At 41.5% G+C, this 25,998-nt stretch overlaps 1 protein-coding gene across 3 annotated transcripts in view; it reads right to left on the bottom strand.

Annotated features, from left to right (window-relative positions):
- Positions 1 to 25,998, bottom strand: part of atrn (attractin) — a 329,788-nt gene that overhangs the window by 272,238 nt on the left and 31,552 nt on the right. For all 3 annotated transcript variants that reach the window (XM_080194537.1, XM_080194632.1, XM_080194724.1), the window contains exons 2-3: positions 17,001 to 17,084; positions 11,710 to 11,823 (exon numbers count right to left, since the gene is read on the bottom strand). In XM_080194537.1, coding sequence (XP_080050663.1) covers positions 11,710 to 11,823; positions 17,001 to 17,084 — 198 coding nt within the window. The remainder of the gene's footprint in view (positions 1 to 11,709; positions 11,824 to 17,000; positions 17,085 to 25,998) is intronic.

The raw sequence follows: 25,998 nt of genomic DNA, 5'->3' as shown, positions 1-25,998 counted from the left end.
AGAGAATTTAGTTATTTTATTGTTCGTCAATCCAGGAAAGAAAATCCTGATAAAATTCTTGAAAGCATAGGTATAGCCAAACGGGATGAAAATCACCAAAGGGCTAGAAACAAAGTGCTGGAAAAACTCAGCAGGCCTGGCAACATTTTTGATGAGAGATAGAAGTTTAACGTTGAGTAGAATACGACTCTTCTTCAGACCTTGTTTCTCTCCACAAGTACTGCTAGATCTAAATTTTTCCAGCATTAGGATTTTATTTCAAATTTGCAAAGATATTTAAGAGAGCAGATAAACCAAACTCAAGACTGCCACAAACCCAATTTTAGAAGAGGGAAGGTTCAGAAGCAGTTTAGACAACACAGGAAATTAGGGTATGGAATGGTTTCTCGGAAGGTATTGGAAGCAGACAACATAAATAATGAAGGACACAACTGAGGATGTAAACAATTGAAGACATGTTAATTTTTGAGCTGGCCAAGTGAAGTGTAAAGACTCTTGTTCTGCACTTTGATATGCTTCTCAACTATCCCATATATTTAAATCTCAATAGAATAAAAACATGCTCAATTGTGGCATTCCTTCTGCACACATTAGTAAATTCTGAAATGCAGTCAGAAGTAAAAGACTTGCACAGGACCCAGTACAGAAAAGAGATGGAGAATCTGATGAACTGGTGCAATGACAATAATCTCTCCCTCACTGTCAACAAAATAAAGGAGATAAGTCATTGACTTCAGGAAGCGTAGTGGAGGGCATGTCGCTGTCTACATCAATGGGGACAAAATAGAAATGGTTGCGAGCTTCACGTTTTTAGGTGTCCAGATCACTAACAACCTGTCCTGGTCCTTCCACGTGGACATTATAGTTAAGTAAGCCCACTGACACTTCTACTTCTCAGGAAACTAAGGAAATTTGGCATGCCAGCTATGACTCTCACCAACTTCTACAGATGCACCATAGAAAGTATTCTTTCCAGCTTTATATGGCTCCTGCGCTGCCCAAGATCGCAAGAAACTACAAAGGGATGTGAATGAAGCCCAGTCCATCGCTCAGCCAGCCTCCCATCTATTGTGGTCTACACTTCCTGCTGCTTCGGAAAAGCAACCAACATAAACAACGTGCACCCCGGACATTCTCTCTTCCACCTTCTTCCATCGGGAAAAAAATACAAAAATCTGAGATCACTTATCAACCAACTCAAAAACAGCTTCTTCCCTGCCACGATCCGACTTTTGAATGACCTGCCTTGCATTAAGTTGATCTTTCTCTACACCTGAACTATGACCGTAACATTACATTCGGCTCTCTCTCCTTTCCTTCCCTATGTACAATACGCTTTGTCTGTAGAGCGTGCAAGAAACAATACTTTTCACTGTATACTAATACATGTGACAATAATAATAAATCAAATCAAAATCAAAAACCTTTGGACTAGGATATTGCACTGATCCCTGCGACAACATTTTTATCCCTACATGTGTAGGGATAAAAGGTACCACATGCCCACTTGGCTCATCTGCAACACTGACTGCAATAGTGATAGATGTCCCACATTGATATAGTTAAAAGGCAGTGCAAATAAAAACAACCGTATTAAGCATTGACTAACGCATCACCTTCTGTAGTTTAAAATTAATAGCCAATTGTCAGATAGTGCTGTAAGTCACCAAGCAAGAGTAAGGATTACTATTAAAATACAGTAAAAAACAGTGCATCACGGAACGGTTGGTTGGTACTGGGGGTGGTGGGAGGGGGAAGGGGGGTACTTGATTAAAATCAAATGGAACAAAAAAAACACTTCAGCTCAAGAGGAAAAAAAATCATACTGTTAACACAAAACTATTCTACACACAGAAACCATATATGGATTGCTGAGTTCCAGAAAAAGAAAAACAACAAGAAGATTACGCCCTGATCAACAGTGTGGCATACAGAGATAAGAAAATAACCCCAGAAAACCCAAATCTAGATTCAAACATGTGACTGATTTTAAATTTACGAGTGCTAAAATTGAAAGATAAAATAGCTTAAAAAAAACCAAGTGGAATGATTTGGATAGTTTGGAAGATGATTTGCACAGCAGGATAATAATTGTTGAATTAACTTTTCCTCCCATAATTAGTGATTTTTTCACTCCCATAATTAAAGGTTAAATTTAAATTCCCCACAACAGTTCTTACAAAAACTGTTGTATGATGTCAGTAGTGTAGGAGATAGAATGCAATTCGGGGGTATGAAGAATTGATTCAACTTTCCAAGAGATTAATCAAACACGCAAGCTGTTGGCAACTGACAAATGCACAGACTTCAATTTCTTTCACCTTGATTCAAAGCAGATAAAGAGCAATTCACTGGAAAATTGTCATTGTTACTTCAAATTTTGCAAGGTCAGAAATTAAGCCTGTGTTGTGCATCTGCTTCCTGAGGTATATTGCTGTCAAGTTACTGGAGTAAGAAAGAATTAAATAATTTACTACTACGATCCACTCTTACGATAAATTTTACTGAGGGAGGCCATTTTCATATGGGGCCCAATAGCCTGTTTGTTAACCTGTTCCGATCACATCATGTCCAGACTTCAGAATGTATCTATTAGTTGTCAAGCTCTTGGCTTACAATGGGGTGCACCCATTAAACACAAGTTTTTGGTTATTTTGTTTAAACATTTCTCCATAAATGCTAGCTTGACAGTTGTTAAGCTTTTGAATCTTAGTTTCTTATTGAAAAGTTTCTGTCCTATATAATTTAACATTACATACAGACATGGGTCCTTGTGCATGAGTCGCAAAAACCCAGCTTGCAGGTGCAGCAGGTGGTCAGGAAGGCGAATGGGATGCTGGCCTTCATAGCGAGGGGGATTGAATATAAAAGTAGGGAGGTCTTGCTGCAGCTGTATAGGGCACTGGTGAGGCCACAGCTGGAGTACTGTGTGCAGTTTTGGTCGCCACACTTACGCAAGGATATTTTGGCCTTGGAGGGAGTGCAGAGGAGGTTCACTAGGCTGATACCAGAGTTGAGGGGGTTGAACTATGAGGAGAGGCTGAATAAATTAGGCTTGTACCCGTTAGAGTTTAGAAGAATGAGGGGAGATCTCATTGAGACATATAAGATGATGAATGGGATGGATAGGATAGAGGTGGAGAGGCTCTTCCCGCTCAGAAAGGACAGTAGGACTAGAGGGCACAGCCTCAAGATAAAGGGGAGGCGGTTTAGTACGGAGTTGAGGAGGAACTTCTTCACTCAAAGGGTGGTGAATCTCTGGAATTCTCTGCCCGTTGAAGTGGTGGAGGCTGCCTCGCTAAATATTTTTAAGACGCGGGTTGATAGGTTTTTGATAGGCAAGGGGATTAAGGGTTATGGGGAGAGGGCGGGAATGTGGAACTGAGACACGACAGATCAGCCATGATCTTATTGAATGGCGGGGCAGGCTCGAGGGGCTAGATGGCCTACTCCTGCTCCTATTTCTTATGTTCTTATGTTCATATCTCGGCCTTGTTTTTCTGATAATACTCCTGATAATACATTAAAATGAATGAGTATCTTCAAAGCTACTGTAAAACCCCAGACTCTGGTTTCAAGATAATCATCAGCAAAATATAATTTTGAACACTTTGTGAAGCAGTGCCAACACTAATTTTCAGTTTGCATTTTTTGCTAATGATGATATCCTTGGTTGTCCAATCTTATGAGGAAAGGCTGAGGGACTTGAGGCTGTTTTCGTTAGAGAGAAGGTGGTTAAGAACATAAGAACATAAGAAATAGGAGCAGGAGTAGGCCAACTAGCCCTTCGAGCCTGCCCCGCCATTCAATAAGATCATGGCTGATCTGTCGTGGCTCAGTTCCACATTCCCGCCCTCTCCCCATAACCCTTAATCCCCTCGCTTATCAAAAACCCATCAACCCGCTTCTTAAAAATATTTAGCGAGGTAGCTTCCACCACTTCAACTGGCAGAGAATTCCAGAGATTCACCACCCTTTGAGTGAAGAAGTTCCTCCTCAACTCCGTTCTAAACCACCCCCCCTTTATCTTGAGGCTGTGCCCCCTAGTCCTACTGTCCTTTCTGAGCGGGAAGAGTCTCTCCACCTCTATCCTATCCATCCCATTCATCATCTTATACATCTCAATGAGATCTCCCCTCATTCTTCTAAACTCTAACAAGTACAAGCCTAATTATTCAGCCTCTCCTCATAGCTCAACCCCCTCAACTCCGGCATCAGCCTAGTAAACCTCCTCTGCACTCCCTCCAAGGCCAAAGTATCCTTGTGTAAGTACGGCGACCAAAACTGCACACAGTACTCCAGCTGCGGCCTCACCAATGCCCTATACAGCCGCAGCAAGACCTCCCTACTTTTATATTCAATCCCCCTCGCGATGAAGGCCAGCATCCCATTCGCCTTCCTGACCACCTGCTGCACCTGCAAGCTGGGTTTTTGCGACTCATGCACAAGGACCCCAAGGTCCCTCTGCACCGTCGCCTGCTGCAGTTTTTCTCCACGTAAGTACTAATCCTTCCTACCATTATTCCTACCAAAGTGGACCACCTCGCACTTGCCAACATTAAATTCCATTTGCCATTTCTTGGCCCATTCGCCCAGCCTATCTAGATCCTTCTGTAGACTCTCCCCACCCTCTGCACAATTTGCCTTTCCACCAATTCTGGTGTCATCAGCAAATTTCGACACCCTACACTCGGTTCCCTCCTCCAGATCATCTATATAAATGGTAAATAGCTGAGGCCCCAGCACCGACCCCTGAGGCACTCCACTAGTCACCAACCGCCAATCCGAACAGCACCCATTGACCCCCACTCTCTGCCTCCTATTTGACAACCAGTCCTCTATCCACGCTAACTCCCTACCCCCAACTCCATGTCCCCTTACCTTCTGCAATAACCTCTTGTGAGGTACCTTGTCAAACGCCTTCTGAAAATCAAGAAAGACCACATCCACCGGCTCTCCTCTATCCACCGCCCTAGACACATCCTCATAGAACTCCAGTAAATTTGTCAGACACGACTTCCCTTTAACGAAACCATGCTGCGTCTGCTCTAATCAAGCAGTTCCCCTCAAGATGCCTCGCTATTTCCTCCTTGATGATGGATTCTAACATTTTACCTACAACAGACGTTAAACTAACAGGCCTATAATTCCCCGCCTTTTGCCTGGCACCCTTCTTAAACAATGGCGTAACATTAGCCGTTTTCCAATCTTCCGGCACTTCCCTGGAATCCAGCGACGTCTGGAAAATAACCACCAAGGCATCCACTATAACCTCCGCCATTTCTTTCAGGACCCTCGGATGCATTCCATCCGGTCCTGGGGACTTGTCCACAATCAGCCCCTCCAGTCTGTCGAGCACCACCTCTCTAGTAACAGTAATGTCATCGAGACCCTCCAGTCCTACCACCTTTCCATCTCTAACATCCGGCAAATTATACACGTCCTCCTCCGTGAAGACCAAAACAAAAAAGTTATTCAAGACCTCCGCCATATCCCCATCCCCTACCACTTAGTCCCCCTTCTCATCCTCTAAGGGACCAACATTCACCCTAGCCAGCCTCTTCCTTTTTATATATTTATAAAAACTCTTGCTATCCTTTTTTATATTAAGCGCTAGCCCAGCTTCATAGTTTCTCCTACCCTTCTTTATCAACTTCTTTGTCAATCTTTGTTGACATTTAAACCTCTCCCAATCCTCTTCTCACCCACTACTCTTAGCTACTCTAAACGCCTCCGCTTTTAATTTAACACTTTCCTTCACCTCCTTCGTTATCCACAGCTTATTACCTCTCCTCCTGTGACTTAATAGAGGCATATAAGACGATCAGAGGATTAGACAGAGTGGACAGGGTGAGCCTTTTTCCTGGGACTCAGATAGCTAGCACGAGGGGACATAGCTTTAAATTGAGGGGTGATAAATATAGGACAGATGTCAGAGGTGGGTTCTTTACTCAAAGAGTAGTATAGGCGTGGAATGCCCTGCCTGCAACAGTAGTGGACTCGCCAACATTATGGGTATTTAAATGATCATGGGATAAACATATGCATGATATTGGAATAGTGCAGGTTAGATGGGCTTTAGATTGGTTTCACAGGTCAGTGCAACATCGAGGGCCAAAAAGCTTGTACTGCGCTGTAATGTTCTATGTTCTAATTTGCAAGTTTACTTTCATTCCTAAAACATACTTACTGCACTCAACCAAACTGCACCCCCCCCCCACCCACTCAGGCAATAAAGACTAACATTCCATTTGCCTTCCCAACTATATTGCTATACCTGTGACTCATGTAGAAGGGCACAAGGATACTCAGATGTCTTCTCAGCTATAAGCTATACCTGTGATTCATCTACAAGAACACTCATTACTCTATATCGCAGCACTCTGCAGACTCTGTCCCTTTAAATAACATTCTGCATTTCTATTCTTTATGCCAAAGTGAAAATCCCATTTCCTCATAAAGTGTTCTATCTGCCAAAGTTTTGCCCAATCACTTAACCTATGTCTCTATGTAGATTTTGTATCCTATTCAACGTTCTTACCTACTTCTGTATTGTCAGTGAATTTGGCTACATTTCAGTTGGCGCTCCTCCTTTTTATATGCTTTCAAAAGTAATTTGTTGGTTAGTACCTCAAAATTACAATGAAAGTTTTTAACACATCAATAAATCAATTGGGTTTTTCACCATGTCCTTCAGGGAAGGAAAGCTGCCACCTTATCTCATCTGGCCTACATGCAACTCCAGTCTAACATAATGCAGTCGATTCTTAAATTAATCCCAGCAACTAGATAAAAGCCAAAGTAATCAGCTATAGTCCATGAGAGACCATAGGCAACTATCTCTGGTAGAAAAACAGAGACACAAGTGGTTCCAAAAAGGTGGCCAGAGTGGGTAACCAACCCCACATTAAGTCTATGAGGAGTGGGACAATGATGGCAAGGCAAGGAAGCAGGCCTCCATGAACTACCACAGCTAGTATGGTGATTAAACCCACACCATTGACATCATTTCACACTACACTCTTGCCGCCTTGCTAACTGCCAAGGACAGACAATAATTACAACCTGAGCAATGTCACCAAGATCCCAGGACCAAAGTTTGTAAACCTACAACTTGCTTTCTCCAAGTTGCTGCCTGGTCTGTTGAACATTTCCTGTATTTTATTCTTTTGTAAGAGGAACTCCCTTTCTGATTATTTTAATTCACCCGAACAGAAATAAGGTTTCAGTTCAATCTTTGATTGCATTCAATACACAACATAGAAACTAGCAGCAGGAGTAGATCATTGGGCTCTTCTAGTCTGCTCTGCCATTCATTATGATCATGGCCGTCCATCAAATTCAATATTCTGATTCCCCCCGCCTTCTCCCTATTTCTTTCTTGAAATTAGACGTTTTGGCCTTAACCACTTTTTGTGGCAGTGACTCTCTAGGTGAAGAAATTTCTCCTCACCTCAGGCCAAAAAGGTTTGCCCAATAGCCTCAAATTATGACTCAGTGCTGGACTCTCCCACCATCAGGGACATTCTTTCTGAACCTACTTTGTCTAATCCTGTTAAAATTGTACAAGTTTTTCTAAAATCCTCTCCCACTCTTTTAAACTCCAATGAATATAGTCCCAACCAACTGAGTCTCTCCTCATTTGACAGACCTGCCATCCCAGGAATGAGTCTCAGAAATCTTCACTGCCCTCCCTCTATAGCTAGGGCATCCTTCCTCGTAAGGACACCAAAACTCCAAACAATATTCCAGATGTGGCCTCACCAATGACTCATACAATTGCAGTAAAACATCCCTATTCCGAGACTCAAATCCTCTCGCTATGAAAGTCAACATACCATTTACCTTCTTTAATGTCTGCTGTACCTGTGCACTTATTTTCAGCGACTGATGCACAAGAACACCAAGTTTTGCTGAGTGCCCACCTCTCTCAATTTACACCCATTCAGATAATAATCTTTCCTCCTATTGTTGCTACCAAGTAGATAACCCCACTTTAGACTGCATCTGCCACAGACATGCCCAATGTTTTCTCTCTACCTCCCTTTTTGAATAACGGCTTACATTAACTAACCTCCAATCTGTAGGAACCAGTCCAGAGCCCAAAGAATTAGGAAAACTACCACCATTGGATCTGCTATCCCCAGGTATTTCCTTAAATACTCCGGAATGAAGATTATCAGGCCCTGGAGATTTATCCACCTTCAATCCCATCAATTTCACCAAAACCATTTACCTACTAATGCTGATTTCCTTCAGCTCCTCATGAAAACTTGTCTCTCAGAACTTTTGGTACATTATTCATGTCTTCCTTTGTGGAGGCAGAAGCAAAATACAAATTTAATTCTTCAACCATTTCTTTATTCCCCATTATGAATTTGCCAGTTACTGACTGTTAAGGGGCCTAAATTCATTTTTGTCAATCTCTTCACGTACATATAGAAACCTTTACAATCGGTTTTTATGTTCCGTTAGCTATTTTCCCCTTCTTAATCAATCTCTTTTACTGAATTTTATACTACTCCCAATCCTCACAAGCCTTCACAAGTCCACTATCTTCTAACTCAGAGGGAAAAAAATGCCAGTGAGCAAAATAACAGTTAGTGGTTAAAAATCAGTCTTTTTACATAATCAAGAAAATCATATAGATAACCAAATAACAAAATGAGGGATTCAATATCAGATGTACAGAACGTATGCATAGAAATTATTCCAACATGCAAAATGTTTGAAGCGGATAAAAAGGATTTGCAGATAGTGCCTTTCCATAAAATGGACACATCTAACAATACTTCGAAGCAATCCATGTCCAAATGCAGCAAGACCTGAACAATATCAAGGCTCAGGCTGACAAGTGGTAAGTAACAGATGAGAAACTTCAGTTATGAGGATAGGGATGAGAATGATTGGAGCGACGAGGGTGTTTCTCCTTGGAGAGAAGATGGCTAAGAGGAGATCTGATAGAGATGTTCCAAATCATGAGGGGGCTGGACACAGTAGATAGGGAGAAACTGTTCCACTACACAAAAGGATAAAAAAAATGAGGGGGAACAGATTTAAGGTGATTTGCATTTCACACAAGTGCTTCGGGACTGAAATGGACTGCAGGTTCAAATGAAGCATGCAAGAGGGCATTAGATGATTATTTGAATGGAAACAATATGCAAGGATTGGAGGAAAAGATGCAGAAATGGCATTAAACCATAATGTTCATTTGGAGAGCAGGTGTGAACACAATGGGCCAAATCCATTCTTCTGCGCTGGAGCAATTCTCTGATTCTGTTGCTTGCGCACCACACAAATGCCAAGCAATGATCATCTCCAACAAGAGGCAATCATCGCCCCTTGATATTCAATGGCATTATCATTGCTGAATCCCCATTATTTATATCTCGGGGGGGTTATGATTGAGCAGAAATTAAACTGGACTAGCCATAGAAATACTGTCACTACAAGGGCAGGTCAAAGCCTGGGAATCCTGCATTAACTCACCTACTGACTTCCCCAAAGCCTGTCCACCATAGACAAGGCACAAGTAAAGAGCGTAATGGAATACTTTTCACTTGCCTGGATAAGTGCAGCTCCAACAACACTCATGAAACTCAACACCATCCCACAGAAAGCAGCCTGCTTAATTGCTGCTGCATCCATAAAAATTCAATCTCTCTACCACTGAACGATGGCAGCTGTGTATACCAGCTACAAAATGCACTGCAGAAGCTCACCAAGGTTCCACAGTAAGCATCTTCCAAACCCATGACTGCTACCATCTAGAAGGACAAGGGCAGCAAATTCCTGAGAACACAATCACGGAGCGATTTCCCTCCGAGTCATTCACCATCCTAAATTAGAAACATACTGCCATTTCTTCTCTGCCGCTGGGTCAAAATCCTGGAATTCCCTAACAGCACCGCACGTGTACCGTGACCTCACGGACTGTAGTAATTCAAAGACAGCTCACCACCACCTTCTCAAGTGCTACTGGAGATGGGCAATAAATGCAAGCCTAGCCAGCAATGCCAACATCTCACAGAATTAAAAGAAAACAAATGAACTTAAGTGTAAACACTATTTTAAATACATTTTGTTTTTGTTACCAACCAGACAATCAACACGCGCATAGGAAGATCCATAAATATCAATATCAGAATAATGGCCACTGGTTAAATTTTATAATTATTTCAAAAGTGGTCCTTAATCATCCACTTGAGCTATAGTAAGAAGTCTCACAACACCAGGTTCAAGTCCAACACGTTTATTTGGAATCATGGGCTTTCGGAGCATTGCTCCTTCATCAGGTAAGTGCTATCCTTATGAAGGATCAGTACTCCAAAAGCTCATGATTCCAAATAAACCTGTTGGACTTTAACCTGGTTTTGAGAGACTTCTTACTGTGCCCACCCCAGTCTAACGACAGCATCTCCACAACTTGTACTGCAGATAAAACTCTAGTTTCACATGTCTTCTCAAGGAATGTCCGATAATGTAATACTTGCGCGGTACCAAGATGGTATCGTGTACAGTTAATATTATAGAGCGATGACTTTTCATCAAAACTTGTTCTGTATTACGCAGAGTGTCAATGTGCAATTGTGCTCAAATCCTGGGGTGGGGCTTAAACCTGCAACTTTCTAATTAGCACAAAAATAATCAGGTCAGACCAAAAAGAGAAAAGAACATGTTGCACTTATTAGAAAGAGACTTTGGATTGTATTCAGTTGTGGTTACAAAGGAAGAATGAATGATGACTGTTGAAAAAGGTCAGAGAAGCCAAGTTTTCAGTTTTTCAGCTTTAAAGAATCTAGATGGGTTTTTACTACACATTCACTGTTAAGGCAAGGAGAAAAGAACTAAGGAATTTAATAAACTGACAAGGAACCTTACGAGTCAACAATTTAAGGACTAAATTTGTGATTAAATACTGGCTGGAGTTAATATCAATTTAAATGGTAATTGGATAATGGAGCAATGTGCTGCCCACAACATACTGAAGCAATGAGTCCCAATTATGAAACTTCGGCTAAGAAAGGTCAGGGACAAAAACAGAAAATGCTGGAAAATCTCAGCAGGTCTGATATCATCTGCGGAGACAGAATCGAGCCAACTGACTTGAAATGTTGGCTCTATTCTCTCTCCATGGATGCTGTCAGACCTGCTGAGATTTCCCAACATTTTCTGTTTTTGTTTCAGATTTCAGCATCCGCAGTATTTTGCTTTTATCTTGTAAAGTCAGTTTAAACAGTTGATTCGGCAAGTCACAAATAGCAGATTCAACCAATATTCAACTTTCACTGACAACTGTTGAATGAACAACGTGTAAAGATAAAAAATACAAGTATTATTCTTCTGAATTACTTCACCTGGTCAGAGCTTGGCAATCTCGTAATTGTGAGAATCATAACAAAGATATAATTTCATGACAAGTTTAGGTGACATTAATCATGAAAACACACCTATTCTGAAATTTCACCCAAAGTCCAAAATTAAGCCTTTATAATTGCCTTCAACTCCAATTTTACACAGGGGTTTTATTCCATATATCTTTCACACCAACAATCCATGTCTTAGATTTTAAACATTAGCATGGTACACCTCTCATATACAACACTATGGCTGAGGTTTTAATGCAGCAATTATTTACATTTACTGGGAAATTCCATAATCAAAGCATTCTAAATCCAGTTGAATAAGCTGAGCAACTCTCCTTACCTGAACACGGCTAACAACGGTGCATAAACCGAGTCCCCATCATACACATATAAATGATCCCAGCTGCACTCTGTGGCAAAGTGAATGAATCGAAGCCTCAATATTGTGTTTGGCCTAGATTTTAAAAACAAATTCAGGTTAAGGCACTTTTTATTTACAATCCGCATTCAAAAATTCAATGTCTATGAAAAGTATAATGCAGCACTGAATCACAAAATCAAGAGTCATGATAAGATCTCTGAACTATGTTTGCTCAAATCAGCAAGCGTGGCAATGAGCTTGTTCCAATTATTTGCAATCTCTCTCCACTGGTATGGACAGGTTGGAGCGGATAATTAATCAAAGGCTGAGAAACTTAATAGGGGGAGACAGAACCAATTCATTATTATGACTGCTAGCCACTGCTCTTCCTTGGAAACAAGTGTTATGCAGACTGAATGCTTTTTCCTTTAATCCCTAATTGGAATAGAATCCTGGCACTTGCTTTCCAGACCCACAATGAAAAATCCCAATTGGACGAAGGTCAAAACCTTCTCCATACTATCCCCTGTGTTCATGGGATGATACTTCTCATAAGTATGGTAAGTTGTGAATGTGCCAGCTGATACTCTCCAGGCTGCTTCTCAGTATCCTGCGATGGAATCCATGGGTGAACCACTATCAATGTGGCAGCTGCAAAAAGCAATCAAACGGATGAAAAATGACAAAGCTTGCAACTCCAATGGCATTCCAGTGAAGGTCTTCAAAGCTGGTAGACTTTTGCTCACGTTAAGACTCTAAATGCACTCATCTTACAGGTTTGGGAGGAAAAATAGTTCCTACCCCAACCCTCTTCCCCAACTTCAGGAATATGACAATTATAACTATCCTCCAGGACCTCCAGGAGGGAGATAAATCATTCTGGGGAAACTGACAAGCTGTCAGAATGGCACCATGATTAGCACTGCTGCCTCACACTGCCAACCACCCGGGTTCAATTCCAGCCTTGCATCACAGTCTGTGTCAGAGTTTGCACTTTCCCCTATGTCTGTGTGGGTTTCCTCCGGGTATCACACCAGAATGATAGGGAGCAGGTTAGCTTGATCTTGGGATTGGACATAGCTCGGCACAACATTGAGGGCTGAAGAGCCTGTACTGTGCTGTACTATTCTTTGTTTCTATGTTTCTGTAGCAGAGGAAATCCTTCCAGAGACACAGTGCTTTAGATCTTTCAGAGGAACCTCCGATAGTCTTTGTTGCCAGGCAAATCCAAGAAAGATGTTGGGAACACCACACGAATTCTTCATTGCATTCATCAAACTGACCAAAGCATTAGACCCAGTAAAATCTAAGGTTATGTGGATTTGGCTGTCCAAGAAACAATCCACCACCCCCCCCCACCCCCGATTATTACAATCTATGTCACCCCGGTAATTCAACTTCAGATCAATTGCCCTCTGGTGTCAGTGTTAAGTACCACCACCTGGATGGAAAACTCTAACCTTTGTTGTCTTTGTGCCAGAACTAAATTGGCTACTGTGGACTGCATTATAATTGACCACTCGGCACTAGATTTCAAGCCACTCTTGATCTCTCCCATCCTACATCCAAGAAACTCAAAGTTGCCAAAACAAAGCTTGTATCAACCCACACCTGGTCACCCAAAATACTCCACCAACCATATATGGTGAGTAGGGACTCCAGACAATGTTGAGCGCTTCCCACATCTTACATAAGAACATAAGAAATAGGAGCAGGAGTAGGCCATCAAGCCCTTCGAGCCTGCCCCGCCATTCAATAAGATCATGGCTGATCTGTCGTGGCTCAGTTCCACATTCCCGCCCTCTCCCCATAACCCTTAATCCCCTCTCTTATCAAAAACCCACCAACCCGCTTCTTGAAAATATTTAGCGAGGTAGCCTCCACCACTTCAACGGGCAGAGAATTCCAGAGATTCACCACCCTTTGAGTGAAGAAGTTCCTCCTCAACTCCATTCTAAACCACCCCCCCTTTATCTTGAGGCTGTGCCCCCTAGTCCTACTGTCCTTTCTGAGCGGGAAGAGTCTCTCCACCTCTATCCTATCCATCCCATTCATCATCTTATACGTCTCAATGAGATCTCCCCTCATTCTTCTAAACTCTAACGAGTACAAGCCTAGTTTATTCAGCCTCTCCTCATAGCTCAACCCCCTCAACTCCGGCATCAGCCTAGTAAACCTCCTCTGCACTCCCTCCAAGGCCAAAATATCCTTGCGTAAGTACGGCGCCCAAAACTGCACACAGTACTCCAGCTGCGGCCTCACCAATGCCCTGTACAGCCGCAGCAAGACCTCCCTACTTTTATATTCAATCCCCCTCGCTATGAAGGCCAGCATCCCATTAGCCTTCCTGACCACCTGCAAGCTGGGTTTTGCGACTCATGCACAAGGACCCCGAGGTCCCTCTGCACCGTCGCCTGCTGCAGTTTTTCTCCACGTAAGTAATAATCCTTCCTACCATTATTCCTCCCAAAGTGGACCACCTCACACTTGCCAACATTAAATTCCATTTGCCAGTTCCTGGTCCATTCGCCCTGCCAATCTAGATCCTTCTGTAGACTCTCCACACCCTGCACACAATTTGCCGTTCCACCAATCTTGGTGTCATCAGCAAATTTCGACACCATACACTCGGTTCCCTCCTCCAGATCATCTATATAAATGGTAAATAGCTGAGGCCCCAGCACCGACCCCTGAGGCACTCCACTAGTCACCATCCGCCAATCCGAATAGCACCCATTGACCCCCACTCTCTGCCTCCTATTTAACAACCAATCCTCTATCCACGCTAACACCCTACCCCCAACTCCATGTCCCCTGACCTTCTTCAATCACCTCTTGTGAGGTACCTTGTCAAACGCCTTCTGAAAATCAAGAAAGACCACATCCACCAGCTCTCCTCTATCCACCGCCCTAGACACATCCTCATAGAACTCCAGTAAATTTGTCAGACACGACTTCCCTTTAACGAAACCGTGCTGCGTCTGCTCTATCAAGCAATTCCCCTCAAGATGCCTCGCTATTTCCTCCTTGATGACGGATTCTAACATTTTACCTACAACAGACGTTAAACTAACCGGCCTATAATTCCCTGCCTTTTGCCTGGCACCCTTCTTAATCAACGGCGTAACAAACATTAGCCGTTTTCCAATCTTCCGGCACTTCCCCGGAATCCAGCGATGTCTGGAAAATAACCACCAAGGCATCCACTATCACCTCTGCCATTTCTTTCAGAACCCTCGGATGCATTCCGTCTGGTCCTGGCGACTTGTCCACAATCAGCCCCTCCAGTCTGTCGAGCACCGCCTCTCTAGTAACAGTAATGTCATTGGCAGCCACTTCTCTGAAAAGGCTGCCATTGATGACGAGATCTAACACTGAATCAACTGTGTCAACTCAACCTTCTACAAACTACAGCAGTAGACCTCTGGAAGTCAACAGAAGTCCGAATGTACAGAGAAATCTTGGTCAACACTCCTGTACTGCACTGAGACCTGGACTGTGCATCAGTGACACATAAGAGTGCTAGGAAATTCCATCAGCAATGCCTCTGCCGCATCTTCCGGATTCAATGAGACACTGGTATCTTTCTTCAGGTCTTCAGCACAACAAACATTCAGGCCAAACACCTACAAAAACAACGTCGATGACCTAGACACCGTGTCCGGATGGCCAAAAAGCATCTCCCAAGTCAGGTCCTGTTTCTCAGCTCTCAAACGGTCAACATTCCAAGGGAGAACAAAGGAAATGATTCGAAGACACACTGAAGGGCAGCAACATTGAGATTAATCATTGGAAGCAGATTGCTACCAATCATTCAACTTGCGAAAACTTGTCCACCAGAGGTTGCATCATGCTTTGAGTCACAAAACCTTAAGGATGTTGCATGATGAAATTTTTCCATTCCCAGATGTATTACCAAGATGACAAAACAATCAAGTGCCAATTGAACAAATGGATCACATAAAAACATTGATTTCAATGGCAAGAAGCCACAGAATTCAAAATTGCTGACACTGTGTCAAGAGAAGGCAAGGATAATTAATTAAACAAATGCAGGTAAGAGCACCCAAAATGAAGTGCAGACCCATTATGCCTCATCACAAATATTTTCTTTTTCTCCACATTTACATCCTTCGAAGGAGTGTTTTATGTCCTGCCTTGGAATGTTGACCATTTGAGAGTTGAGAAACAGGACCTGATTTGGGAGATGCTTTTTGGCCATCCGGACACGGTGTCTAGGTCATCGATGTTGTTGTTGTAGGTGTTTGGCCTGAATGTTTGTTGTACTGAAGACCTGAAGAAAGATACCAGTGTCTCATTGAATCTGGAAGATGTGGCAGAGGCATTGCTGATGGAATTTCCTAGCATTCTTATGTGTCATTGATGCACAGTCCAGGTCTCAGTGCAGTACAGGAGTGGTGACCAGATCCAGTAACCTCCAATGCCTTAAAACAAATGATTATTTATGTGAAAACTTTGATAGGGAACAGTAATTTTACCACTGTAAGGACTAAAGACACTGCACACATGCCACACCAAGAAGGCCACCAATTATTTTCTGATCTGACTGCCTGACTAAGTGCAATGAGCAACTAATGAGCATTTCATTGCACTCTTGCTCTCAGGGAGGCCCACATGGTTAAAAAGGTAGGGATGCCCAGAGTCACCATTTGCTTGATCCTCTTACACTATTCTTACCTGAACGTGGTCTTTAGTATTGCTTTGATCTATTGGTGTGGAACCAGTTAGCCATCCACAGTCTGCTGCTTTTGATTGAGCACACAGAAAACTGTTTAGTAGCTTCATTAGATTGATTCCTCATTCTACATGGATGCTCCTGTCATTCCACAGAATGGGGTGAATTTCCAACCACTGACTGGAGGAAGTCTTAGCATATGGGGGACATCATCTATACTGTCAGGTAGCTGATCTTAAGCTTTAATGCCTTACTTATTGTCTTATCCTGTAATGGAAAACAATTCTGTTGCTGCTAATAATCCAAGGCACTTCCTGGTGCAGGTCTCAGGTAAACAGGAATCACTGACGATCTTTACAATTCAGCTGATTGCTCATACACTTAAAAGTTCACCAAGCAATCGGCTATCTGAGATGCTCTGACCCTAACTCAGCAGTAGAGGAGGCATGAGCAGCTACATGAATAGAAAACCCCTTTCTCTGAGCTGATGAAAACTTCTGAAAGGGAAAATTGATGGAAATTCTAATATAAAATTTGACATTAGGCATTGAAAGTGGGCTACTCAAATACTTACTGTCCTTCAATGAGCCAAGTACATTTTGTTTTGTATTTATAGTTGCCAGGTCCATCAGTAAGATACCCAAATGGCCCAGTTAATCTGCAAATTAAATGAAATTACAGTTATTAATGGTTCATTCAGAAATGCAAGGTTCACTTTACAGTTTGGTACTATTTGAAAAAAGTTAAATAAAATGATCAACTTCTTAGAGTGGGTGGGTGAAGAGGGGATGAGGCATACAACCGAAGAACTGCTGGCTATGGTGGCAGACAACAATGGGGAGACAATGATGCAGTGATAATAACATGGGACTAGCAACTTAGAGTCCCAGGCTTCTGGTCTGGGGACCAAGGTTCAAGTATCACTATAGCATTTGGTGGAATTTAAATTCATGAATTAATAAAATTCAACTAATTAATAATTCTATAATATAAAGTTCATCTCAGTAATGACAACTATTTCAGACAATTTCAATTGTGGTTAAAAACCCATCTTGTTCACCATTTCCTTTAGGCAAGAATATGAGCTCTCGTCTGGCCTATACCTGACTCCAGACTCAAAGCAATATGGTTAACTCTTAAATGTCCTCTGAAATAGCCCACCCAGCAAGCTACTCAATTTGGCAGCCATGAGATGGGCAACCAATTACATCCATATTCCATGAAAGAATAGAAAAATCAATAAATAGAATTGGCTTATAGTAATTTTTCCCAAAGTCAACAAATACCTTACACCAATCAAGGCCATTGACAACACCATATTCAATAATTAACAAGAACAACTGCAAATGAAAATAGGTTAGTGCAAAATACCACAACCATGGTGCAATCTACAAAATTCCATTAAGATTTTACTATAATCTGGGAAGACAATGCTGGGATTGGATTATCTTGCATACTTTCTTTTGAAAAACAGAATTTCCCAACTGCTTGCTCAACATGCATTGTTGTTGCTGTGTCAACCCATATGGAACAGATCTCAGCTCTCAAACCTCAAATATAAATTCACAGCGGAAAATTCAGCACCAGATAACAATTTCCCCCACAGTTTGATTTGGATTCAGATACCCCAAAACAGAGCATAAAAGTTTTTGGAAACGGTGTTCCTTCGTCAGGTGTGTGGAAGTTTCTGAACCTTCTACACACCTGACGAAGGAACACCGTTTCCAAAAGCTTGTGAGATTACTATCAAATAAACTGGTTGGACTCTAACCTGTGAGACTTCTTACTATGATGTATTAGCCATGGAGCATGCGCAAAGATTTCCCAGAATGATGCCTGGCATCCACAAGTTAAATTATAAAGAAGTGGTTACACAAATTAGGGTCACTTTCTCCAGAATTACAAACATAAAATTTAGTTTTAAGGGGTAATTTAATCCACATGCTCAAAATCTTAAAGGGAATTGATAGGATAGAGAAAAACATTTTTCTGATGGTTAAAAGGTCTAAAACTGAGAATGTCACGTAAAAGTTCAAGCCAGATATTTCAAGAGTTATACTAGGTAACAACTTTTCTACATACAAACGGTGGTGGAAGTTTTCAATTCTCTTCTCCTGATGATAATTGATGCTAATTTTTAATCTAAGATTTCTATTTTTCTGTGAACCAAAAACATCATGGGATATGGAACGATGGCAAGTATTGGGTCACAGATTAACCATGAATGGTATAGATTCAAAAAGTTCAAACAGCCAATAGCCACCATATTAAGATCAGCATTATGCACCACCCTCACATGGACTGAAGTGAAAAAAGGCACATCAGCACCTTCTCCAAAAGCAACTCGGGATGGACAACAATAATGTACACATCCTGAAGAACAATTCAAATTATCTGCCTACTGTTTTATTATTTAATTTCAGAGAGTGTACTTACAAGTATAAGTTTACTTATAAGTAACCTAAAGAGTCGTGAGCCTGTGTGATGCCAACACATTGAATGTCTTCACGAGTCGGCTAGATATAGCACTTGAGGTGAATGGGATCAAATGTTATGGGAGAAAAGAAGGATTAGGCTATTGAGTTGAACCATCAGCCATGATTGTAATGAATGGCGGAGCAGGCTTAAAGGGCCAAATGGCCTCCTCCTGTCTTTAATGTTTCTGTGTTAAGAAAACTGCCCTTTAGCACAACTCACAGCAGCACCAAAGAGCATTTTGGTCAATTTCCTCTAGTCAAGCAGATGAAAAGAAATTGTTTCAAACTGATTTACGTTGGTCTTGTAGTTGTTAATGATGTCTTTTTGCTTTAGACAACACAGGAATCACTAAAACTTTGATATTAAATGATAATGCAGAATCAAATCTAACCATGAAGTATTACTGTACTGTTTGAAGTAAGATTTCCTGAGGGCTTTTGTTCCAGTGACGCATTCAATCATTCAGTGGCATAAGCTATAGCAGTCAATTTGATGAAAATATAGTAACACTGAACCACACTTACTTTCAATATTCAACAATGCTGCTATTTTTCAAACTGTTGGATAAGAAAAAAAAATCACAAGCTAAGAACGATAATCTGATTTCTCAATTGGCCAATCTGTAAAAAAAATCCAACAGCTCCTTTCTCCATCTCAACTTGGTCGCAAAATAGAAATCGCACAGCTTCCATGATCCAATCCAGAAGTATATTCTAAATCACGATCGATTTGAAAGAAGAAAGTCTTTCCAGAAAATTGGACTTAAATTTTCTCAGTTAGAGCATCCAGTGGCTTATCAATTCAGCCCAGTGGCCTGGAATCAACTACCTTCCAGATTGTACACAAAAGCTGAACGCCCTATGCACAGAGTTCTGTCTTGGTGACTATCCTAAATGTACTCAAAACTCCAAAATGACAAGGAAGAGCGTCAATGACTTATTATACAAAGACAGCAATGTAATGTTGTGCAAAGCTGAAAGTCACTTGATTACAGCCTGTACATAAGTAAGCCTCAAGTTGATGAACATAAAATAAGTTAGGGAATCATAGAATCATTCTATGATTTGCGTTATAAGGGAGCTTGAGGGAGTTAAGTTATATGGAGAGGAGAGATGACAGAATAGCTGGAATTGTTCTCTTCAGGGCAGAGAAGGTTAATGGGAGATTTAATAGAGTTGGTGAAATTATGAGGGGTTTTTGTAAGAATAAACAAGGAGAAAATGTTCCGACTGACAGCACCAGTAACCAGAGGACAGATTTACGTAGTTAGCAAAAGAAGCAGAGGTGAGATGCTTTAAACTGTTCTAGCCAAAATCTAGCAGAAACACAACTGCATTAATTCGACACAACACAATGGGCAATGGGCCTGACTATGTATGAATGACCTTGTTCTGTATTGTTAACTTACATATGTGCCAAAGTGGTCCTCATTCCCAACCGGAGTTTAACAATGGCCCCTTTGTCTTTCAATATCACTACCAAGTTTATCAATTCTTCAATATTCCCTTAATTGTGTAAGACACTAGTAAGACCTCAGCCAGAGTACTGTGACCAGTTATAGGTGCTGTATTATAGGAAGGCTGTGAAGGCATTGAAGAGTGTACAAAAGAGGTTTATGAGAATGGTTTCAAGGATGTGGAACTACAGCTACAAAGATGGACTGGAGAAGTTGAGACTATTCTCCTTGGAGAGGAGAAGGCTGAGAAGTGATATGCTGATATGATTTACTATTGTCACATGTATTGGTACAGTGAAAAGTATTGTTTCTTGCAAACACAAACAAGCATACCGTTCATGGAGGACATAAGGGAGAAGGAAGGCTGCAGAATGTGTTACAGTCATAGCTAGGGTGTATAAAAAGATTTAAGGTAGATCCATTCAAAAGTCTGACAGCAGCAGGGAAGAAGCTGTTCTTGAGCCGTTTGATACGTGATCTCAGACTGTTGTATCTTTTTCAATGAGAAGGTGGACGAGAGAATGTCGAGGTGCGTGGGTTCCTTTAATATGCTGGTTGTTTTTCCGGGGCAGAGGGAAGTATAGGCAGAGTCAATGGATGGGGGGCTGGTTTGCGTGATGGACTGGGCTACGTTCACGACTCTTTGTAGTTTCTTGCAGTCTTGGTCAGAAAAGGAGCCATACCGAGCTGTGATACATCCAGAAGAATGCTTTCTATTGTGCATCTGTAAAAGTTGGTGAGTGTCATAGTGGATATGCCTAATTTCCTTAGCCTCCTGAGAAAGTATAGCGGTTGGTGGCCTTTCTTAACTATAACGTTGGTGTGGAGGGGCCAGTTGTTAGTGATCTGGACACCTAGAAACTTGAAGCTCTTGACAATTTCCACTTCATTCTCATTGATGTAGACAGGGGCATGTCTCCCACTACGCTTCCTGAGTCGATGACTATCCCTTCATTTTACTGACATTGAGGGACAGATTGTCATTGCACCACTCCACCAGGATTCTCGACCTCTTTCCTGTACTCCGTTTCATTATTGTTTGAAATCGACCTACTATGGTGGTATCATTAGTGAACTTGAAAATGGAGTTGGAGCGGAATTTGGCCACACAGTCATAAATGTATGAGGAGAACACCAAGTTGTGGGGCACCGGTGTTAAGGATAATCATGGAAGAGATGCCAGAGGTATTCAAAATCATGACGGTCTTAGGCAGAGTACACAAGGGAAACTATTCTCACTCGTGTAAAGGCCAAAAAGAAAAGGGCACAGAATTGAAGTAACTGGCAAAAGAAGCAAAAGCGGTCCGAAAAAAAACCTTTTCACACTGCCTTAGAATGGAGTGGAGGCAGGTTCAACTGAGGCTTCCAAAAATAAATTAGACGTTTTTTTGAAAAGGAAGAACATTCAGGGTTACAGGGAGAAAGCAGGAGAATGGCACAAACTGAAATGCTCATTCGGAGAGCCAGCGCAACACAATGGACCTAACGGGAGGAGTGTAGTGTATTCAATATGCATCCTCGTAGACTCCCTTTGCTGGTATACATGGGTATGGCACTCAAAGTGAACAAAATCCACAATGCACCAGCTCATGAAACTCTAATATTAAAGGTTTCTGACTAAATATAGAACTGTTTCTGCCTCAAGAGCAATAGCAAAGCCAACATTTGTTGCCCATCCCTTACTGTCCTTGAACTGAATGGATTGCTAGACCATTTCAGAGGGCAATTAAAAAGCAATTGTGAATCTGGGTATGGAGTTGCATGTAGGCCAGACCAGGTAAGGATGACAGATTTCCTTCCCTAAAGGGGCTATTGTCTTGAGTATAAAACAGATAAATTTTTACATCAATGATGGGCTGAATGGCTTCCTTCTGCACTGTAGGGATTCTATGATAGTTTCATAGTTACCATTACTGAGACTAGCTTTTTTACCAATTCCTGATTTGAATTTAAATTGCACAAGCTGCCATGTGGCCACAGCATTAGCCTGAACCTCTAAATTACTAGTCCAATGACAATATCACTACAGTACATCTCCCCTGTGAGGATTTTGCAGGCTGGTTAATAAAGTGCATTTGAGCTGCAGCAATGCTCCTTCCAAGACCAACAAGTCCTGATGTGGGACATGAACTTGAGCCCTCTAGCTCAAAAGGTAGAGCAATTACCAACTGAACCACTCAGGCAGCTCAACTCCTGACTCCCAAAGAAAGTCCATCATACGGAAGGCACAAATCAGGAATGTGATGGAATAACGTTCACTTGCCTGATGAATATAGTTCCAACAACATTCAAAAAGCTAATACAACCCATGATAAAGCAGTCCACCTGATTGTCACCCTGCAATCTAAAAAGTTACACCCGGTACAGAAGCAGCAAGGTGTATCATTTACAAGAAACACTGCAGCATCTCAACAAGGCTTATTTTATCTATTCAAAAGAGAATCAGATAACGATCTGAAGAGAAAACATTTGCATGGCCATGAGGAAAAAGCAGGAGGATGGGACTTCTTACTAAACGGGTTCTTACCGAGAGCTGGAATGGACATGACAGGCTGAATGGCCTCCTTCTAGGCTGTAGCTATTCCCCAATTCTTCTGGCAGCACTTTGTAAACACCCGACCTCAACCATCTAGAAGGGCAAGGGCAGCAAACCCATGGGGAAACCATCACATGCAAGTTCCCCTCCAAGCCATACATGATCCTGATTTGGGGTTACACTGTCTTTACTGATGTTGGATCAAAATCTAGGAACTCCTTTGCTAACAGTACTGAGGAGGCAATGGCCTAGTCACTGGGCCAGCAATTCAGGACAGTTCCCAGGGACTCTGGTTCGAATCCCACCACAGCATATTTTGAAATTTGCATTCAATGAAAATCTTCTGTTAAAAGTTTAATGATGACCATGACAGCACTGACAATTCATCTGGTTCACGAATGTCCTTTAGGGAAGGAATTCTGCTGTCTTGGTCTGGCCTACATGCGATTTCAGGCACACAGCAACATGATTAACTCTTAACTGCCCTCTGAAATGACCGAGCAAACCGTTCAGTTTGACAGCAAGTAGGGTTGGGCAACAATGCTGGCCCAGCCAGCGATGCTCATATCTCATGAATTAATAATAAAAATAAACAACCTACACCACATGGACTGTAGTAAAAGAAGGCAGTTTTACTAGAAACCCTCACATTCCAGGAATGAATAAATGAAAATATAGGAAATGGATCCAGCTAAAAGACCAATATAGGGGGAGATTTGTGAAATCTCTAGTGGATGCATCACTGGTCATTCACAAATTCCATTTCGATTGATTTTTCAAGGGAGGGGCACTGCCCAGCCTCACTGCCAGGTTTCCGTGGTGGTGAAATTTTCATACTGAAAATATCCAGCAAAAGAACTGGAATCCAGTTTACTAAATTTGCAAGAGGATTTTGAGCCATGCAAGAGTCTAACAAAAAGGAGCGTATATTCATCACAGCAAAGTAAATAACAGCAAGTAAATAATTTGACGCGATAATTTAAGGATATTTGAAGAAAACACATTACCTTTACTCTAGTATATTGCACTAATAAAATAAATATGCTTACTGATGAGATGCAACACAATTACCACTATTTATTCAGAACATTTTGCGACATTAAAAGACAAACTGGAAGTGTCATTATATTGTAGTAATAAGCTTCCAGAAAACTTTCATAGGACTGTTGATGTCAGACACCAATTATAAGAAAATGTCTACAAAGGACACAGCTGAAGCAAGTACATGGCACATGTGCGATAATCTACATAATGCAAACATTATAAGGGTGCACAGGAACAGATCTATGTGTAGCACTATACAGAGAAGAATTTCTGGTGACTCAGTGTTCAGCACAATATGTGTCAGAGGATTGTATAGTACGGTGGAAATTGGTGCAATTAAGAAAATAATTTCCCTGTATTTGTTGGCATATGGTTGCTATTCATAACTGAGCACATTCTGTGCAGTGCTACCACAGAATGTCACAATCCAAGACTCTTCAATCACCAATCTCTGATACAAATCGACTATTTAGAAAGCCCAGTCAGGGACAAAAAAAGTCAGTAGGGTTGGAAGGGAAAGATTTATGAAATCTCGAGAGTGGCTGAGTCACACTGATCATTAACTCCATCAAAATTGAAATGATGGAAGAGAAAGCCACATATCATAATTTACTAATAACACAAAGACTGGGGGAGAGGAGCATTGTAAACAGTGCAAAATTACTAAAGAGACATTGATTGATTAGACAAAGCCATGGCAAATAGATTTCAATGCAGACAAATGTCTAGACGTCACCTTTGGACCTAGAAGGGATGGCAAAGAGAACTTTTTAAATAGTGAAAAGCTGGACACTTTCCTCCCCTATGCTTCAGTTCTGGTGCTCCAGTGACGACAAAATATTTCAATGACCAATTGACTTGGATCTCCACTAAGTAATATTTTATCTAAACAGAGAATACTCATGATTCTCTAATCTAATTCAGACAGGTTTTATCTTGGGTCAATGAAGGGTTGATAAACAAACAATCTTAACAATTATTTATTTTGGGGTAGGATGAAAAAACGCTCAGCCTATAAATCTAGCATGCAGTGTATTCCTCAACAGTTCCCAGGGACATGGCAATGGTATGTAATTAATTAGTTGTCAGGAAAGGCAGCAATTATCTTTTTATCTGTGAAGTGGGTGGAAGACCAAAGTCCCAAATATCCTCTTCTCAATTTTTAATTTTTAAGAATTCTTTCCTGGGATGTCTGTGTCATCGGTTAGGCCTGCATTTTGTTGCCCAACTCTAATTGCCTGCGAGGCAGTGATGGCAAGTCATCTGCCTACCGCAGGAAAATTTATTTAGACGCAGGGAATAAAGATCAGAACAAACTTGTGAAGCTCTAGTCAAATGACTGCCTGGGGCAAAATGAGTATTGAGGATCACACATGAACTGTAATTTTAACAAGCTACGATTACCACAACACCCTGCTTTCAACACAAGTAAAAAACAGTATGTTTCATATACTGAATACAAAAGAAAGGTAGTCATTCGTGAAGTACACAGGCACTCATGGGAGTGCTCTTTCAGAGGCAGGAAACAAATATTAGCAGTAGCTGCTAACTAAATACCTATTATCAAATACCCTCAGCAAACCAAAGGCCTCAATTTCTTGCCTGTTCATTGGGTGATGGATTAGGAGAGTTCTTTTAAGAAAAAAAGAACCAATATATGGAATTGCTTTATGCTTAGATGCTTCAGTCAACAGCAAAGACAGAATTTGAGTGGCCTTAAAAGTTGCTACTGAACAAATCTTGAGGGGTCTGGACAGAGTAGATAGGATGGAGCCATTCTCTTTGGTGAAATGGCATAAGAATAGAGGCAACATGATTTTATGAGAGTGGTTAAGATATGGAACACACTGCTTAGGGTATGGTGGAGGCAGATTCAGTTGTGGTTTTCAAAGGAAATTTGATACTGTAAATAGTCACATACAAGTTGACGACATTTTTCTCAGCTCCAAAAACCATGATATTGCAGATTCTTGGCACGAAAGTTGACATACCCTTTTCAGCCCTGACATGCTGTATGTGCATTAGAATTCAGTCTCAATTTTCTATCTCACAAATGCA

Source organism: Carcharhinus amblyrhynchos, chromosome 1 (genome assembly GCF_965287045.1).
Source record: "Carcharhinus amblyrhynchos chromosome 1, sCarAmb.v2.hapA, whole genome shotgun sequence".
Classification (NCBI taxonomy): domain Eukaryota; kingdom Metazoa; phylum Chordata; class Chondrichthyes; order Carcharhiniformes; family Carcharhinidae; genus Carcharhinus; species Carcharhinus amblyrhynchos.
Note: the sequence above shows the minus strand (reverse complement) of the source record. Positions and strands in the feature narration are given on the sequence as shown.